Raw genomic sequence first — 17,518 nt, 5'->3', positions numbered from 1 at the left:
GATACGAGAAAAAGAGATGGAACCAAGTAACTATATCACACCCACCCCTCCAATTGTTGTGGCCCACCAGCAGCCAGCGGAGTTGGCAGCAGACTCGGACAGTGAGGAGGTTGGGGAGGAAGATGGGCCAGTCCTGGAGTCTGGGGAAGGCTCGGACGAGGGGTCTGTGCAGAGAGGGGGCCAGGGCCATATGCCAGTTATCAGCTGCCTTTGGAGTCAGACATCAGTGAGGCAGAAGAACAGGGGGAGCCTGTTCCCAGTATGTGCATGCGCAGAGTTGCCAGACGAAGGGAACAGCTAAGGAACAGGGGTCGACTTGGTGGTAAAGACACAGCTGGACGGTGAATGGCCCCTCCCAGAGGAAATAAAAGGGGAGTGAAAGGGGAGTGGAGTTTGCAGGAGACAATTAATTCATTCCTGCATTCTTGCCAAGTATTCCAGCATCTGAAAGATATCGGCCTGGCCGCTCTCCAAGCCTGATAACAGCTAAGGAACAAGGGCTGACTCGGGAGTAAAGCCACAGGTGGAGCTCTTCCTCCTCAAGCTCTTTCCATCCTATTAACGGGCAAAATTGTGAATTTTCTTCAGGTATTATATCAAAACATGGGGCTGAGCTCACTTCGCACCTGCTTTCAGCCTACTGTGCAATCAATATTTCTTCCAGCCGACTAAGTAAATGTAGTCGGGCTTGCAAGAATCCACGCTGAGAACAGGAGGGAAGCCAAGCGGCATCACCTAATCAGCATCCGATAGAAGCCGCTGGGGAGACCGGGGGGGTGGGGGGGGTGGGGGGCATCTTGATTATTTTCAGCCTTTTTGTTACCAAACCCAGGATTGTAAAAGCTACAAAGCCATTTCGTCTGAACTTGGTGATGGGAGGGATATTGAAGAAGGAAAAGGGGGGAAGGGAGGATGGTTTTGGATATATACCGGTACATACATACATACATAGATACATAGATACATATATTGCATTAAGTCCCAGATGAAAGAAAGTCCAGATTGAATTAAAATTCAGATCTACTAACGCAACAATCACCAACTGATGGTCCGTGGACGACAAAACTTTGGTGGTCTGAAGAAAAATTATTGCATTTTTATATTGCACTAAATCAGGGTCCTCAAACTACGGCCCTTGGGCCAGATACATGCAATGAACACTTGGGGGTATTTTGTGCGGTTCATAGGGGGGGTAGAATTTCTAACTATTTCCAGGGTGCTTGAGTTTAACACCCCTGCTCCAAGAGGTAGTTTTGGTGCCATTCATTTAGACATCTTTGCATCAGAATCTTGAAATTAATCTGGATCTTCATTCCATTCCGGCGTGAATTAAATAGCCAAAATCAAGACGTTGGCATTTTTTTCAATTGCTTTGGCATTTTTAATAACCGGCAGCGCTAAACATCATTTAGATAATAGATATTATCTGCATAGATAATATAGCACATTTTTCAGGTCCAAAGTTCATTTTGATGTCACTGCTGAACAGTTGAACTGTGTTGAGTATTGATTTAAGTTCAGTGGGGCTTTTCGCATACATTTTTAAGTCATCCATGTGGTATCCCAGTTTTGTGTTTCGTAGGATTATTGTCAATGGATTATTATTATATACTTTATTCATTAAACATGAAACTCAGCCAACTGAACATTCAAAAGTGCATCACAAATATCACTGAACTGGGGCAAAGACAAGCTTTTTCTTGACATTCAGTCATCAATAAGAAGATATGAATTGAGAAATACAGGGCGGGGCATAACCTTTTCCTAGGGGGTCACAGCAACACTTGTAATAACAACACAAATAATTCATACACCATTCGAAAGCCCATCAAAACTGAGTTTATTGACACGATTTAATAGTCAGTATGACCACCATTAGCCCTTCGAACAGCATTCAAACGAGGTGGATAAGAAACACAACAAATCTTCAAACAGTTCCGTTCGATTTTCCAGATTTTTCAACACAGTTTCCAAATTCATTCTCAAAGTTTCAACCGAATATCGATTTTGACCTTGCTCCTGAATCATCAGAGCTTCCACTTCATCCTTAATTATGGCCCCAATGTTCTCTGCCGGATTGAGATCTGGCGAATTTCCCGGATTTGTTTGCAATCCATTTTCGATTGATAAACGTCGCTCCAGCATCGCGAGCCTCTCGAAAGGCAATGCATTTTATTCTGTCAATGATCCTTTGTTCTTCCGAATCGAATTTTCCAGCCATTCTTAAAGCAAATTTAACATTTAATAGCTCATTCAATTCAGTTTTTTATGGGCTTTAAAATGAGGTGTCGCGGAAGTTGTAAACTGCTGTCGATCTTGCTGTGACCCCCTAGGAAAAGGTTATGCCCCGCCCTGTAGAAAAGATGCTTCTGTTATCTAGCATTTTGCAATAATTCCCCCAAGTTCAGCCTCTTGCAAAGTCCTCCAGAGTCTTTCTTTTGAAGCCATTCCCTTTAGGGTACAGATTAAAGAGTAGATTCCAGCTATTTGGTGTTGCTATTAGTTTGCTTTTTGTTGGAAGAGATTGCATCATTTTTCATCTTGTACCCAGACAGGGATGCCAGCTAAATATTCAAAATGATCACAGAGGAACGGTTTTAATTATCTTATGCCTGTGATAGACTAGAATTGCAAGAAAATGTCCAATTTAATGAAAGGAAGGACTAGGAGAGACATGATAGCAGTATTCCAATATCTCAGGGGTTGCCCCAAAGAAGAGGGAGTCAAGCTATTCTCCAAAGCACCTGAGGGCAGGACAAGAAGCAATGGGTGGAAACTAATCAAGGAGAGAAGCAGCTTAGAAATAAGGAGGAACATCCTAACATTTAGAACAATTAACCTGGGGAACAACCCGCCTCCAGAAGTTGTGGGTGTTCCATCATTGGCGACTTTCAAGAAGATTTTGGACAACCATTTGTCTGAAATGGTATAGGGTCTCCTGCCTGAGCAGTGGGTTGGACTAGAAGACCTCCAAAGTCCCTTCCAACTTTATTATTCAATGTTCTATATTAAATCTTCTTTGTTAAATGGGTGGTCCTGATTTTTTGAGCCAGATATTAATCTGCTGTTCTTCTCCTTATGCTTATTCTCCAATAGGCTGCATAAATAGTATTTTTTTAAAAAAAAATATCTTTATGGGTTGATTCTGTTTGATTGGGCAATTCTAGAAATGAATAATGAATACAATAGCAGAGTTGGAAGGGATCTTGGAGGTCTTCTAGACCAACCCCCTGCCTAGGCAGGAAACCCTATACCGTTTTTCAGACAAATGGTTATCCAACATCTTCTAAAGACTTCCAGTGTTGAGGCATTCACAACTTCTGGAGGCAAGTTGTTCCACTGATTCATTGTTCTCACTGTCAGGATATTTCTCCTTAGTTCTAAGTTGCTTCTCTCCTTGATTAGTTTCCACCCATTGCTTCTTGTTCTGCCCTCAGGTGCCTTGGAGAATAGGTTGACTGCCTCTTCTTTGGGGCAGCCCCTGAGATATTGGAAGACTGCCATCATGTCTCCCCTGGTCCTTCTTTTCATCAAACTAGACCTACCCAGTTCCTGCAACCGCTCTTCATATGTTTTAGCCTTCTGTCCCCTAATCCTCTTTGTTGCTCTTCTCTGCACTCTTTCCAGAGTCTCCACATCTTTTCTACATCATGGTGACCAAAACTGTATGCCGTATTCCAAGTGTGGCCTTACCAAGGCCTTATAAAGCGGTATAAAGAAAAGAAAAAAATGTTAAGAAAGAATCAGAAGTGAGTGAAAAGTTTTTTCTGCTTGGCCAATGTTGTCTTCCTTTTCAAATGGATTAAAAACATCCAAATTGCTTTTTCCCTCCAAAAAACTCCAAAATGGCTGTTTATTTTCTAACTGCACATTCGTCTTAAATTAATATCCAGTAATCTCACTGTAATTATTTTAGTTCTTTTGATTATCTTTGTAATGCTAAGAGAATTCCAGTGGTGTTTGGCTAAACCCCAGAAAGGCCAGACTGGGGACCAGTCCAAAGAACTGATTAAAAAAATTACAAAATGAAACACAAACTAATTTACTAGTACCATAATTAGCAGATCAGATACAGATTTTCTCCAATTGTTTGTTTAAAAAAATAAACTGGGGTACTGCACAAGAAAACCATTGTCCTCTCTTTTATATTTGGAGAAACAACAATATTTGAACTTTCAATCAAAAATAGAACATCATGTAATTAGTGTTTGCAGATGGTAAGAATATTTCCCCCTTAAAATCCTAAGAGAAGTGGAACTACCATAGCAACATTGTCATTACTTTTCAATAAGAATAGCCGCATTTAAATAAGTATTCTTCCTAAAATTCTATTTTTGTTCAGAACATCTCCAATCCCTCTGCCTCCCCCTTGTCTTCACTTTATGGCAAATAATGTATGTATGCATTCTAATTATAAGAAAGGAGGGAAAAGGGGGGAGGAAGAGATAATTAGGTGAATCACTCAGTACAAACAGAGGTATGAGAGAATTTGGGGTTTATCAATTAATAGGGTTTGTCATTCAGAAACTAAGTCATTTCAATGGACAGAAATTAAGTCTGATTCTCTATGACATAAATAAAATTAATTTCTACTATATCAAGACTGCATGGGTCGCGGTGGCACAGTGGCTAAGACGCTGAGCTTGTTGATCAGAAAGGCCAGCAGTTCAGTGGTTCGAATCCCTAGCGCCGCATAACGGAGTGAGTTCCCGTGACTTGTCCCAGCTTCTGCCAACCTAGCAGTTCGAAAGCACGTAAAAAATGCAAGTAGAAAAATAGGGACCAGCTTTGGTGGGAAGGGAACAGCGTTCTGTGCGCCTTCGGCATTGAGTCATGCCGGCCACATGACCACGGAGACGTCTTCGGACAGCGCCGGCTCTTCGGCTTTGAAACAGAGATGAGCACCGCCCCCTAGAGTCGGGAACGACTGGCACATATGTGCGAGGGGAACCTTTACCTATATCAAGGCCACATTTAAAGTTTGGGAAAGCTGGAAGCAATTCTTAGCTTCTCTTGTCTGATTCCTGAATCATTATCTTGTTAATTATAATTCTATATTTTTTCTCCAACAGAAGACATGGAAAGATTTTACTGAATTAGAAATTTGCTTATTTACAGAAACTCCATTCAGAATAATAACAACAACAGAATAACACAGTTGGAAGGGACATTTGGAGGTTTTCTAGCCCAACGCCCGGTTCAAGCGGTAGACCCTATACCAGTTTCAAATGAATCAATTTAATCATTCCTCTGTAAACTTTCTAAATAATTCATGTCATTAACAATATCTGAAAAATGAGTTATGTCTGCTGCATTTTAAATTATTAAATGAACATTCAATGGGTTTTTTTTTTTTTACAATTCTTATATTAAATGGCACCGTTCTGGATGGTTTGGGAAGGGAATTTGATGAGTGTCATTAAAAGGCTTTTAAATGGGCTACTTTTTATATCTGTTTCAAAAAGTTAGCAAAAATTGACCACGAGCGCATTCTGCAAATAGCGTTTACTCGGTAGAAATTATATCATCTAAATTGCAGCCTTTCCACATTGTAACTAGCGAGATTGCAAGAAAATTGGCATATATTATTACTTGTTGTGACAAACTCCAATCAGTCCTTTCAGTGAAAAGGTTATGAAGGGGGGGGGGGGGGAAATCATCCCAACGGCCTTTTTATAAGAAATCATTCTGAATTACAGGTATCCTCGACTTACAACAGTTCATTTAGGGACTGTTCAAAGTTACAACGGCACTGAAAAAGTGACTTATGACCGTTTTTCACATTTATGACCAGACCGTTACGGAGGTGCAGATGACGGACTCAATCATTCCTCTGTAGGACAGAATCAGCAGCTGTTTGGGCAGTTTATTTTTAAGTTAATTTAAGCACAAGTTCTTTTGTGCTCTTCAAAGGAGAAGGGTTCTATCTTTTTCTTTCCTTTTCCTTCTCTTGCCAAATATTTTCCAAGAGCACCTGCAAAAAACATTCGTGCCCTTGGCTCTTTATCAGATTTTGTAAGCAAGTTGCAAACACTTCAGTTACAAAGTCAGTAAGCTCAAATAGGAATGAACAAAGGATACATTGTTTCAAAGAAAGAACTCCAGGCTCTGGCTTCCCAATGGCAGATTCCACTTTTTCATACTTTTCTCAATCATATGGAAAACAAAAATCTTTAATTGTCTTTGATGGAATTTAATAACAAATAGTAGGAAGAGTTTGTTAAAATAAAAAAGAGAGTTTTAATTTAAGCCATAAAATAAGGTGATAAAAAATAGAGGGGGAAAAAATCAATCCGTTCACTTCAAGCGGAGAAACAGGAAACGTTATGGTCACTTCAATCCACAAAATATTGTTACAAGAAAAAACAAGAACTTTCCAAGGCAGTCCAATAAGAATTAAGTTCGGCGCTTTATTCTTTTACTTAAAGGACTAATTTATCTTTTTTTTAAAAATTCTTTGGGCAATCTTTCTCAGAAAAAAAAAAAAAAACCTTACCCGATGGACTCACTTTCACTTCCTTCCTTCCGGAGTCGTCTCCAATTTCGTCAGCCTGGGGGCTGCCAGTTTGCCACCGGTTTGACGCACTTCCCTTGGGTCAATCAGGGACTTTGCGGTTTCCCTGAGACCAGCAAGACTTTGTCTTCCTGTTCACCGTCTCTACGTCTCTTTGGGCAGTTTGAGCTTCCTGAGTTGGCGCAGGAAGAACATTCTTGGTTGTGCTTTTTTAATGATGGTTCTAATGTTAGGTGTCCATTTCAAGTCCTGGGAGATGTCCAGGGTGTTCACCATACAATGCATTGGAGTGGGGCAGTGGCCTAGAGGTGGCGCTCTCGCCTCACAGTCAGGAGGCTGTGAGTTCGATCCTAGGTAGGGACAGATATTTCTCTCTCTCTGAGCACAATGAGAATGCATCTGCTGGACAAAACTCCGCATTGGGGACAGGAAGGGCATCTGGCCAGTAAAACACTCAGCTCCAGTTGGTTGCCCAGACTCCACCCCGCAAGGGTTTATGCGTTAAAAGACGATGATGATGATGATGATGATGATGATGACGACGACTAGTGTCATCATCTGAGCAATGGGTCGGTTTTGCACGATGGGTACGAAATACATCCGCAATAATCTGAAGGAAGAGGCTGTCTGTGTTCTGACTGAGGCTTCCCAAGAGCCTGAAGCAAACTCCTTGTCCTGACAAAAACCTCTTTTATTGATTCTGAATTCTGCTCATTCACTTCCAGCAAAGTCTTTCGAGGGAGGATTTAGAGTCACAAACCTTATCTGGCTTGGAGAGCTGCCAGGCCGATCTCTGCAAAACTTGGCAAGGAGTCTCGGAGAGTCATGAACCAATTAAGCGAACTGATTGTCTCCTGCAAACTCCACTCCTGTTTCGCTCCTCTTTTATTTCCTCTGGGAGGGGCCAGTCATCATCCACCTGTGGCCTTACTCCCAAGTGACCCCTGTTCTTTAGCTGTTCCCTTTCTCTGGCAACTCTGTGCATGCGCACACTGGGAACAGGCTCCAGCTGTTCTTCTGCCTCACTGATGTCTGCCTCTGGAGGCAGCTGATAACTGTCAGACGGCTCTGTCCCTCTCTCTGCCTCTGACACAGAGCCTTGATCTGAGCCTTCCCCAGACTCCAGGGACTGGCCCAGGTTCCTCCCAGATTCCTCACTGTCCAAATCTGCTGCCAGCTCCGCTAGTGGCTGGTGAGCCACAACCTGATCTGATGGAGCACAATCACTGCAGCATTCACCGACAAGTACATGATAAGCACATTATGTTCTCTTGAAAAGTAACCGCTAAGTATCTATGGGTCATTAGTGCTATAGGCATTTTCCTTTAGGGTATTACAGACTTTCACAGCGAATGGATGAACTCTCTAAATGGAATCAATCCTAAACGAGTCTTCGCAAGAGCAAGCATTTTGTTTGCTTTAGTGCCATTTACCCCTTAGCGCTGCCGGGGGCTCCCGGTTTGCCTAAAACGTCTAAATCATGCTTATGCGGCTCGGACTACGGTAGGGTTAGCCATCTGGCTGGCTGGCTCATTAGTTAAGAAATGACCCTGAGCATAAAAAACAGCTGGGTCATTCCAGGCTAATGAGCCTGCAAGTTTTATTGTCTGTGGTGGATGCTTGTTGATTACTTTGATAAAAGTCTAGTGAAACAGGAGCATAAGAGACCAGGGAAAGGGTGGGGGGGAGGGAGAGAGAGAGAGAGAGAGAGAGAGGGAGGGAGGGAGGGAAGGAGGGAGAGAGAGAGAGAGAGAGAGAGAGAGAATGTTTGCATTTTACCAGATATGTATATTGTCAACAGCTAAAATGTTTTTTCTCCTTTATATCTTTAATGGAGAGTCAATCATTTTGAGCCAGAAGCTTAGATAGGAGTTTCAGTTTCTTGCCAGCAAAACACAACTGCAAGGGTTACAAAAGTTGAAGTTAAGGGGAAGCAGATTCCCAAGAAAAGATAATTCACTCAGTGATGGGATTCAAATTTTTTTACTACCGGTTCTGTCGGCGTGGCGTGGCTTGATGGACATGGCAGGGGAAGGTTACTACAAAATCTCCACTTCCTCCCGATCATCTGAGACTCGGGAGGCAGAGAATAGATGGGGGCATGGCCAGTCAGAGGTGGCATTTACCATTTTTCCGAACTACTCAAAATTTCCGCTACCGGTTCTCCAGAACTGGTCAGAACTGGCTGAATGACACCTCTGAATTCAGTCCAAAGCATTTAGGACTTTAGCTAAAAGGCTCGATTTTGATGGGGTTTTTTTGTTTGTTTGTTTGTTTACGGCCAAAAGGCGCAAGTAATCATTTACAAATATAATAAAAAGTCTGGCATGAGATAAAACAAATAAACCATTTGATAAAATTGCATAAAATTTATTGATGTGTTGCTAAGACCTTATTTTTACAGACATAGTTAAAAAAAATCTGGTTGTTTCGTCTGTGATTTTAACAACTTTGAACTAGTGGTTAAGGTACTGGGATAGACAGTGGGAGACTGGGAGTTCTAGTCCTGCCTTAGGCATGAAAGCCAGCTGGGTGACTTTGGGCCAACCACCAGGAGATGGTGAGTTCTAGTGCTGCGTTCAGCATGAAAGCCAGCTGGGTGACTTTGGGCCAATCACCAGGAGCCTGTGAGTTTTAGTGCTGCTTTAGGCATGAAAGTCTGCTGGATGATTTTGGGCCAATCACCAGGAGACAGTGAGTCCTCGTCACACCTTAGGCACAAAAATTAGCTAGGTGTCTTTGTGCCTCTCCCTCCCTTCCTCCCTCTCCTCCTCTCTTTTTTCCCTCTCCCCCCCTCTCTCTCAGCCCAATCCACCTCACAGGGTTATTATGGGAAAATAGGAGGAGGAAGGTATGTTGGACAAGTACGCTGCCTTGAGTAATTTGTAAAAAATAATAAAGGCAGGATACAAATAAATGTAAAATTTTCATCCGCCAATAACATACTAGCCTACTTCAGATGTTTCTCTTCCTGGTTTTGATTTTAAAACAGGCCTCCTTTAGATATGAGTTGAGCCTGAAATTGATGCAAAATGATTTGGACATCTTATCATACCAAGAAAACATTTGAGCTAACTGGAATATCTAAACATATTTGTTTAAAAAAATCCCCCTTTGCCATATGGGTATTAGTGAAGCTGGAGATGCTATTATAGCCTCTTCATCACTAAGATAGGAAAAAGACGAGACGATGCCAACGGTCCATTCCTGCTTTCATGCCAGATATTTTTAAATTAAAATACTGGCAAAGGTTGAAATAAGCACTTGAGAGGATAAGGCCTCTGGTTCACACACAAACAGTTCTGATCATAGAGATTTGTGGGATAGACAGCCTGTGCTCCACCCCATGGGAGCAGCGGGGAATGGGCCGCCTGCAAAACTAACTCTTCCACATGGATTACTGGTGGGTAGCTGACAATTGCCATGTATGTGCCCCGTGTCTTGTCATGTGAATGGAGGAAAGGGCAACAAAGCATCTGCTAGCAACTTACAATCACGGATGGGCTGCTACAGGTTCGCCCGGGTTTGGGAGAACCTATAGCTAACGTTATGGCTGGTTTGGAGAACCTCCAAATCCCACCCCTGGCTGGTATTGATCAGCTGTATTTGCCAAGTGTAAGGCTAGAAAAGGGGAGCCAAACTTGATTTCATTGAGGGCCGCATTAGGGTTGGGTTTGACCTCGGGGAGGGGGGCACGGCCAGCTCAACATCACTCATCGAGGCTCAGTTTTCAGTCATGATGGTCCTTCATCCCTCTTCCAGTGAAAACGGAGCCCGGGAGGGTCACACGCAGCCCTCCCTACCTCCGTTTTCACTGGCAGAGAGCTGCAGGAGGCCATCGCGCCTGAAAACGGGCCACATGCGCCCCCCCCCCCGAGCAGGAGTGGGTTGCTCCCGGTACTACTGTCAGTTCGGTGTGCAAAATTTTTTTGCACATGTGCGCATTTGCACAAAATACATCAGCACATGCACAAAATGTTTTAAAGGGGGGAAATTAGTTTGTGCAATTACAATTGTTCTGCGCATGCGCAGAACTGAAAATCAAGATGGCGGCCCCATAGGAGAACCGGTTCAGGGGCGTGGCAGCCCTGGGTCGCTGCCAGTTCCAGTGACCCAGGCCCCCAAACCATTACTGGTTCAGCCAAACCGGTAGGAACCCACCTCCGCCCCCGAGCTCTGTTTTCCCTGGCAGAGGGTGGCAGAACGCCATCATGGCTGAAAATAGAGCCCCGGAGGGCCACGCATGGACCTCTCAAAGTCCAATTTCGCTGGCAGAGGCACCGCGGGCCAGGTTTAAGCCCTCAGGCCTTGAGTTTGACACCCCTGGGCTAGAAGATTAGTACAGGTGAAACCAACTGCAGAGGAAGAAAAAAAGCATTGCCTGGGTTAGACTAGATGACCTACAAGAACCCTTCCAACTCTGTTAATCTGGAAAAAAAATAAAGAAGTAAGAAAAGTCCAGAATCCTTGCTGAAGGAAGTCAAACTAGGAAACCTTTTGAAAATAACCAAGGTGAGGGCTGAATTTAGAGACGAAACAATTGAATACCAATTTGTTAATTGGAAGAACAAGCCAAGGTATGGTCAATACTTGGAGATTATAGAAGGAAAAGCCAATAAAAACCCCCACGTGGAACTGGTTAAGATCAGGAGTGTTGAAGAGAGAAATTGAAGACTTTATTTTTAGTGGCTCGCCGAACAACCTTTGCCAACTAATTGGGTGCAGGTGAATATTCAACATGTAACCAACAGCAGCGAATGTCACCTTTGTGGTGGGAAAAAAAGGAGGAAACGGGTTGACCGTTTGATCAGCGGCTGCAGCAAAATACAAACCGCTCTACAAACAGCGTCGTGAGCGACACCAAAATTCTTCGGAAACTTTGCCAGAGCTTTGGATTTCAATGTAGTAAAAACTAGGAGGAAGCAATGGATGGAAATTTATCAAAGAGAGATCCAACTCGGGATAATTTTTATTTTTTTTTGGACAGCGAGAGCAATTAATCAATGTAATAGCTTGCCCCCTGGGGTGGTGCGTGCGCCATCGCTGGACAATAGACTGGACAATAATTGAACTAGGGGGGTATAAGGCTAATGCCTTGAGCAGGGGGATGGACTAGAAGACCTCCAAAGTCCCTTACAGCCCTATGATTCTAGGACTCTGCAAGTATGTTGACTGCTAAGTTGACTGCTTATTAAAAAAAAAACTGCAAATCTCTTGTTACAACAATCAGGACTGCAATCTTAGGAAGAAACCCTAAAGGACTCTCTCAATATCCAGAAATATTGAGGGTTTTTTTATTCCAAGTACCCTAACTTTCTAATAAATAAATAAATCAAAATCTACACTGCTTGGAATAACTGAGATTTTAGAGACTACCATAGTAATGTTTGGGTCTTTAGTTAGCAGGTTTCTAAGTCCTATCTTACATAATAGAAGTTTCCATCAGAATGGAATGGAATGGAATAGAAAAAATGGAATGGAATATAATAGAATGCAATAGAATGCAATAGAATGCAATAGAATAGAATAGAATAGAATAGAATAGAATAGAACAAATGGAATAGAATGGAATAGAAAATAATGGAATGGAATAGAATAGAATGACAGAGTTGGAAGGGACCTTGAAGGTCTTCTAGTCCATCCCCCTGCTTTGGCAGGAAACCCTATGCCATTCAAGACAAATGTTTTTCAATCTTTTCTTAAAACCGTCCAGTGTTGGAGCACCAACAGCTCCTTGTCGTTCCACTGATTAATACTGAGCAAAAGTCACTTAAGAAATGTCTCACATAGCAACCTAATTTTGGGGGGGGAAGGTCAATTGTGGTCATAAGTTGAGAACTACCTGACCAGCTTGGATGTTGCCCGTATCCGTTTCCCGAGATTGTCAGATTTTAATATAAAATGATTACATCGAATTCACCCATTACTTTACCTGTCGAGTCTGATTTAATTCCGTCAGTCCTTGGATACGCGGACATTAATGCCTCTGCCTAATTCTTCCTTATCTACTGATTCCGCTTAGCCTTAAAGCCCCAATTAAAATCTAATTTGATCTGATCTCTGAATCCAGAGTGCTCTTTAAGGATGAATCTGACAGCCTTGCCGACACATTAGCATTCCTTTTCTAAAAAACAACCACTACCAAGAAGGCGCTTTGATTGCACAACGCAAAACATTGGGTAGTTTATAGTGTAGAACTCTTATTACAACTAATTGTCTCGGTTTTACTTTTTTACACCTTGAAGGTCAGGATCTCTTTACAGGTAGAGTCCTCAACGTTCGACCACAACGGAGCCCAAAATTTCTGTTGTTAAGTGAGACGTTTGTTAACTGAGTTTTGCCCCATTTTACAATTTTTCTTGCCACGGTTGTGAAGGAAATCTCTGCAGTTGATAAAGTTAGTAACCCTGGTGCTTAGGGAAGCCTGAGAAGCAGAGTCAATGGGGGAGCCATTAACAATCAGGTTACTAACTGACCAACTGCAGAGATTTGCTTAACAACAGAGGCGAGAAAAGTCATAAAATGGGGCAAAACTCATAACAAATGTCTCACTTAACAACAGAAAGACACACTCATTCATTCATTCACTCACTCACTCATTTAAGACTGGAGGACCATTTCAGTTATGATAGTGACATAGTACAAAGAATGTGAAACTATTTAGGGTATGTTTAGGGTCTAATGCCTTAACCTAGTGATGGCTAACCTTTTCCTAAAGGTGTGCCAAAATTGTGCCTGTGCGTGCTATTGCGAGTGCACATGTGCCCATCCACCTGCGTATGCGTGCACGACCCCCACCTGCACATGTGCGCACGACCCCTTTGCGCCTGGGGCCACCCTCCACATAGGGGGGTAGTTTTCACCCTCCCCAGGCTCCGGAGGTTTTTCTGAAGCCTGGGGAGGGCGAAAATGGCCTCCCCCAGCCCTCCGGAAGGCCAAAAAAAAGCTGGTGCATGCACACTGGAGCCGTGCCGGCAAATATGGCTCTGTGTGCCACAGGTTTCCCATCACAGCCTTAACCCCTAATTGGATCGTATCCACATCACGGCATTTGAAATTTTGCGCTCCAGAATTTGAGCGTGCATACTTAGTGTGAAAAAGAGTATGCGCAGACAGCTTTCCAACCGGAGTGCCTAACCAGCAGCTTGAAATGAAAAACCAGGTTTTCATTTACCAAAATCACAGTTTGCAAATACACAAACATTTGCTCTCCCCCCAAAATAGACTGTGGGAGGCCTTCGTTCTGTCAAATGTGCATTTGGGTTACTACTGTTCTCGTAACAATCTGGGTATCTTTTATAGCCAGGATCATTTTTAGCATTTTCTTACTACTTAACTTTTATTTTTTTTAAATGTACATAACTTGTGCATATTTACCTGCTCTCCTACACCAGAACATTCGCAATCATTTCTAATGCCAAAATCGCCTTAAAAAAAGTTCAGCAACATGTCTGCAGTGTTATGTTAAAACGTAGAAGAACCTGCATATTTATTTTATGCTACAGAACTCTTTCGTACAGTGCCTTCTTAAAAAAAATCCCGCACTACCTCATAAAGCTAAGGTTTGCACTTTGTTTATGATTACTAAATCTCATTTTATTACAGTTGTAGTAGAGCAGAATACAGATATTTCAAGGAGGCAGAATTGTATTGCAGCGTGTAACTGTGCCCTCTTCTGCCTAATGCAGGAAAAACTTTATAACTCTATTCAATTAAATTTATGCTTAAGGACCAAAGGAAATTTACTCACTAGTTTTACACTGGGAAAAGGACTATGTCTCCCTTTAGAGCGCTGAAGTCCAACATCGGACTCCAAGGATATCAAATATTCATGTTTCGTCTGGTCCACTATAGTCACTGAAGTTAGAAACAGTCTTAATTCCAATGCTAAATCAACATTATTCCATTGCTAAAACAGGCTCTGCTGGTGTCGTGCCAACCAAATTGGCCATTGAATGGAATAAAATGAAATAATGAATGAAATAAGAGCCAGGTAATTAATAAAAATTGCTGTAATATTACAGATAACCCTCGACTTACGGCCAGCCCAAAATTTCTGTTGTTAAGTGAGACATTTAAGTGAGTGTTGCCCCGTTTTACCCATAATCCTTGCCACCGTTGTTAAGTGAATCGGTGCAGTTGATAACTGAGTTGCACGGTTGTTAAGTGAGTCTGGTTTCCCCATTGACTTTGCTTCTCCGGTTGGCAAACGGGGATCATGTGACCTTGGGATGCAGCAACGGTCATGAGTCGGTTGCCAAGCCTCTGAATTGTGATTGCATGATGATGGGGAGCCGGCAAAGGTCGTAAGTGTGGGAAACGGTCATCAGCCACTTTTTTCAGTGCCGTTGTGACTTTAAATGGGTGGATGTTGCCCCATTTCAAGGCCTTCCTTGCCACTGTTGTTAAGTGAATTGTTGTAGCTGTTCAGTTAGTCACACGGTTGTTAAGTGAATCTGGCTTCCCCATTCATTTTGCTTGTCGGAAGGTCGCAAAAAGGGATCACATGCCCCCCCGGGACACTGCAACCGTCATAAATACGAGTCAGTTGCCAAGCTCCTGAATTCTGATCCCCGTGGGGATGCTGCAGTGGTCACAAAGTGCGACATTCGGACATCGGTAACTTTTTCAATGTCACTGTAACTTGGACTGGTCACTAAACGAGGAACGGTTGTAAGCCGAGGATTATCTACACTTTTGTGCCACATTAGAAGCTGTGTCAAGCCATTCTAAAAAAAAAAAGATAAAAATGTGGGTCTACCAACAGAGTAACAGAGGTGGAAGGGACCTTGTAGGTCATCTAGTCCCACCCCTCCCAAGCAGGACACTACACCAGTGTTGGTGAACCTTTTCGGCACCAAGTATCAAAACGGGAGCGCGTTGTGTGCATGCCAGAAACCGGAAGAGCAGCTGCTCGGTGCGCATATGCGTGCCGGGAAGATGATCTTCCTGGCACATGGTCTTCTGGTTTCTGGCACGCATGCGCGTGCAAAGACCAACTGGCTGGTGCACATGCCAGAAACCAGAATAGCAACTTTCCGGCACACACATTGAGCAGCGGCTCTTCTGGTTTCCGGAGCTCCTGCGCGGGTGAAGACCAGCTGGCCAGCACACCGTAACCCGGAAGAGCAACAGGTGACAACACATGCCCAGAGAGATGGCTCTGTGTGCCACTTCCGGCACGCGTGTCATGGGTTCTGACACATTGCAGTCCAGTCTCTTCTTGAAAGCCTCCAGTGGTGAAGCTCCCATAACTTTGATTGATTGTTGATTGGTTTCAATATCCGAAAGTTCCTCCTCATTTCCAGCTTGACTCTCTCCTTGATCAGTTTCCATCTCTGGAGTTCGAGTGCTTTGGAAATCTGCTTCACTAATCCGCTACGTTGCCATCAGGGGTGAGTTCCAGCAGAGATGACTGCCAGTTTACTCAGGGGCGTGCCACTCGTGCTTGATGTGTCCTGCGTGTGCAGTACAACTTAAATTGCTCTGCGCATGCGCAGAAGCAAAAACCAAGATGGCGGTGCCTAGGGGAGAACCGGTTCGAGGGTGTGTCAGGCCTGGGTCGCTGCCGCTTCCAGCGACTTAAGCCGCCAAGCTGCAACAGGTTCGGCTGAACTGATCTGAACCGGTAGCACCGCTGGTTGCCACACAACAGCCAGTCAATAGATCCCGTCTTGATGTGCGCGCTGATATAATTTAAATCCAAGCTGCAGATTCAGAGCCGCTAAAGCTAACACTCTTGGCCGCCACCGTTATTTTCTAAAAGGTAATTTCATTAACGGTCTTCTCGGATCAAGGCCCGGTCTCTGATAACGGCTGTTCCTTGGGATTCTTTGAAAGCTGCAAAATATCGGCCTTTCTGTTTCCTTTTCTTCCTTTGTTTCCCTCCCTGCTTTTCTCGGATTCCAAGTGATTAGTTCACAGCCATTTCCCCGGAGCTCGTGCATGAGTCACACAGCCACGCTGTGACACGCATGTCACAACCCGCAATATCCCGAGTGCTGAAACAATGGGTTTTTATCGACGGTTGGAAACCCAGCTGTTTTCATCTCGCATGTTGGAGTTGGGTAGCCTGACCGTAAAAAGACCATTATTTAAAATTTCCAAGTTATGCACAGCAAAAACACCGCGTGAGATATTCCAAATGTCACTCGTGTCCCTTCTATTTGGATGGGCGGCAGCGGAGAGGGGGGGGGAGGGGAATACGATCCTGAATTTTATATTGGAGATCCGAAAGAGTGCAGTGGCATCCAGTGGTTGTGTCAAGAAACTGGACTCTCTCTCATTTCCACTGCGGAAAAGATTGTGTTTGCAATAAAGCCAGCGCGCTGGATTCATTTCAGTGGTTATGTTGAAATATGATACGCTCAAAAACCACTTTCTGCAGTTTTAATAATTAGGTACTTTGAACAAGTCCTCTCTGAGGTCTTCGCAAAAGCCCACAATCTGATATTATTACTTCTCTCTCCAGGGTACGGGGAGATTATTTTGAAATTTTCTCTTTTGTAGGTCGCGAGTCACCTCTCCCCCCGCCCCCGCCTTGAAATAAATCTTGGGAGTATGTATTACTTAAATATTTATACTCCACCTTGCCTTGTGAAAGTTGAGGGCGGCTTGGAAGAAGGAGGAATCGTTAAAACAAGCTTATTTGAATAATACAAGCCCCCTTTTCGAGGGGAACATTCATCTCCCAGGTAAATTATTTAAGAGCTCTGGTTTATTATCCAGTCTAGATGAGCAAAATTCTGCTCCTTGCTCAGGGGGCTCCCTGGAAGGGCACTGAAACAATTGTAGGCAGCCAGCCTGTGGCGGAAGAAAGAAAATCCAGACAGATACCAAGGTATTATTTATGAAGTAAGAAGGGCAGGCTGGGTGCAGTTTACCCATCCTCTTCTCCTCTCCCCTCCCCTCCCTCATCTTTCCTCTCCCCACTTCTATTATCTTCTCCTCTCCACGTCCTTCTCCTCTCCCCTCCTGTGTCCCTCTCCCCCTCTTCTCTCTCCT

At 43.5% G+C, this 17,518-nt stretch overlaps 1 protein-coding gene across 6 annotated transcripts in view; it reads right to left on the bottom strand.

Annotated features, from left to right (window-relative positions):
* Positions 1 to 17,518, bottom strand: part of CTNNA2 (catenin alpha 2) — a 459,621-nt gene that overhangs the window by 346,423 nt on the left and 95,680 nt on the right. The window contains exon 7 of one of the 6 annotated variants that reach the window (XM_032224164.1): positions 5,746 to 5,752. The exons of the other annotated variants lie outside the window; for them this stretch is intronic. Within the exon in view, the coding sequence (XP_032080055.1) occupies positions 5,746 to 5,752 (7 nt within the window). The remainder of the gene's footprint in view (positions 1 to 5,745; positions 5,753 to 17,518) is intronic. 6 annotated transcript variants of the gene reach the window in all.

The sequence above is a fragment of the Thamnophis elegans genome, chromosome 9, assembly GCF_009769535.1.
Source record: "Thamnophis elegans isolate rThaEle1 chromosome 9, rThaEle1.pri, whole genome shotgun sequence".
Lineage (NCBI taxonomy): Eukaryota > Metazoa > Chordata > Lepidosauria > Squamata > Colubridae > Thamnophis > Thamnophis elegans.
This window is presented reverse-complemented; position numbering and strand designations above follow the sequence as displayed.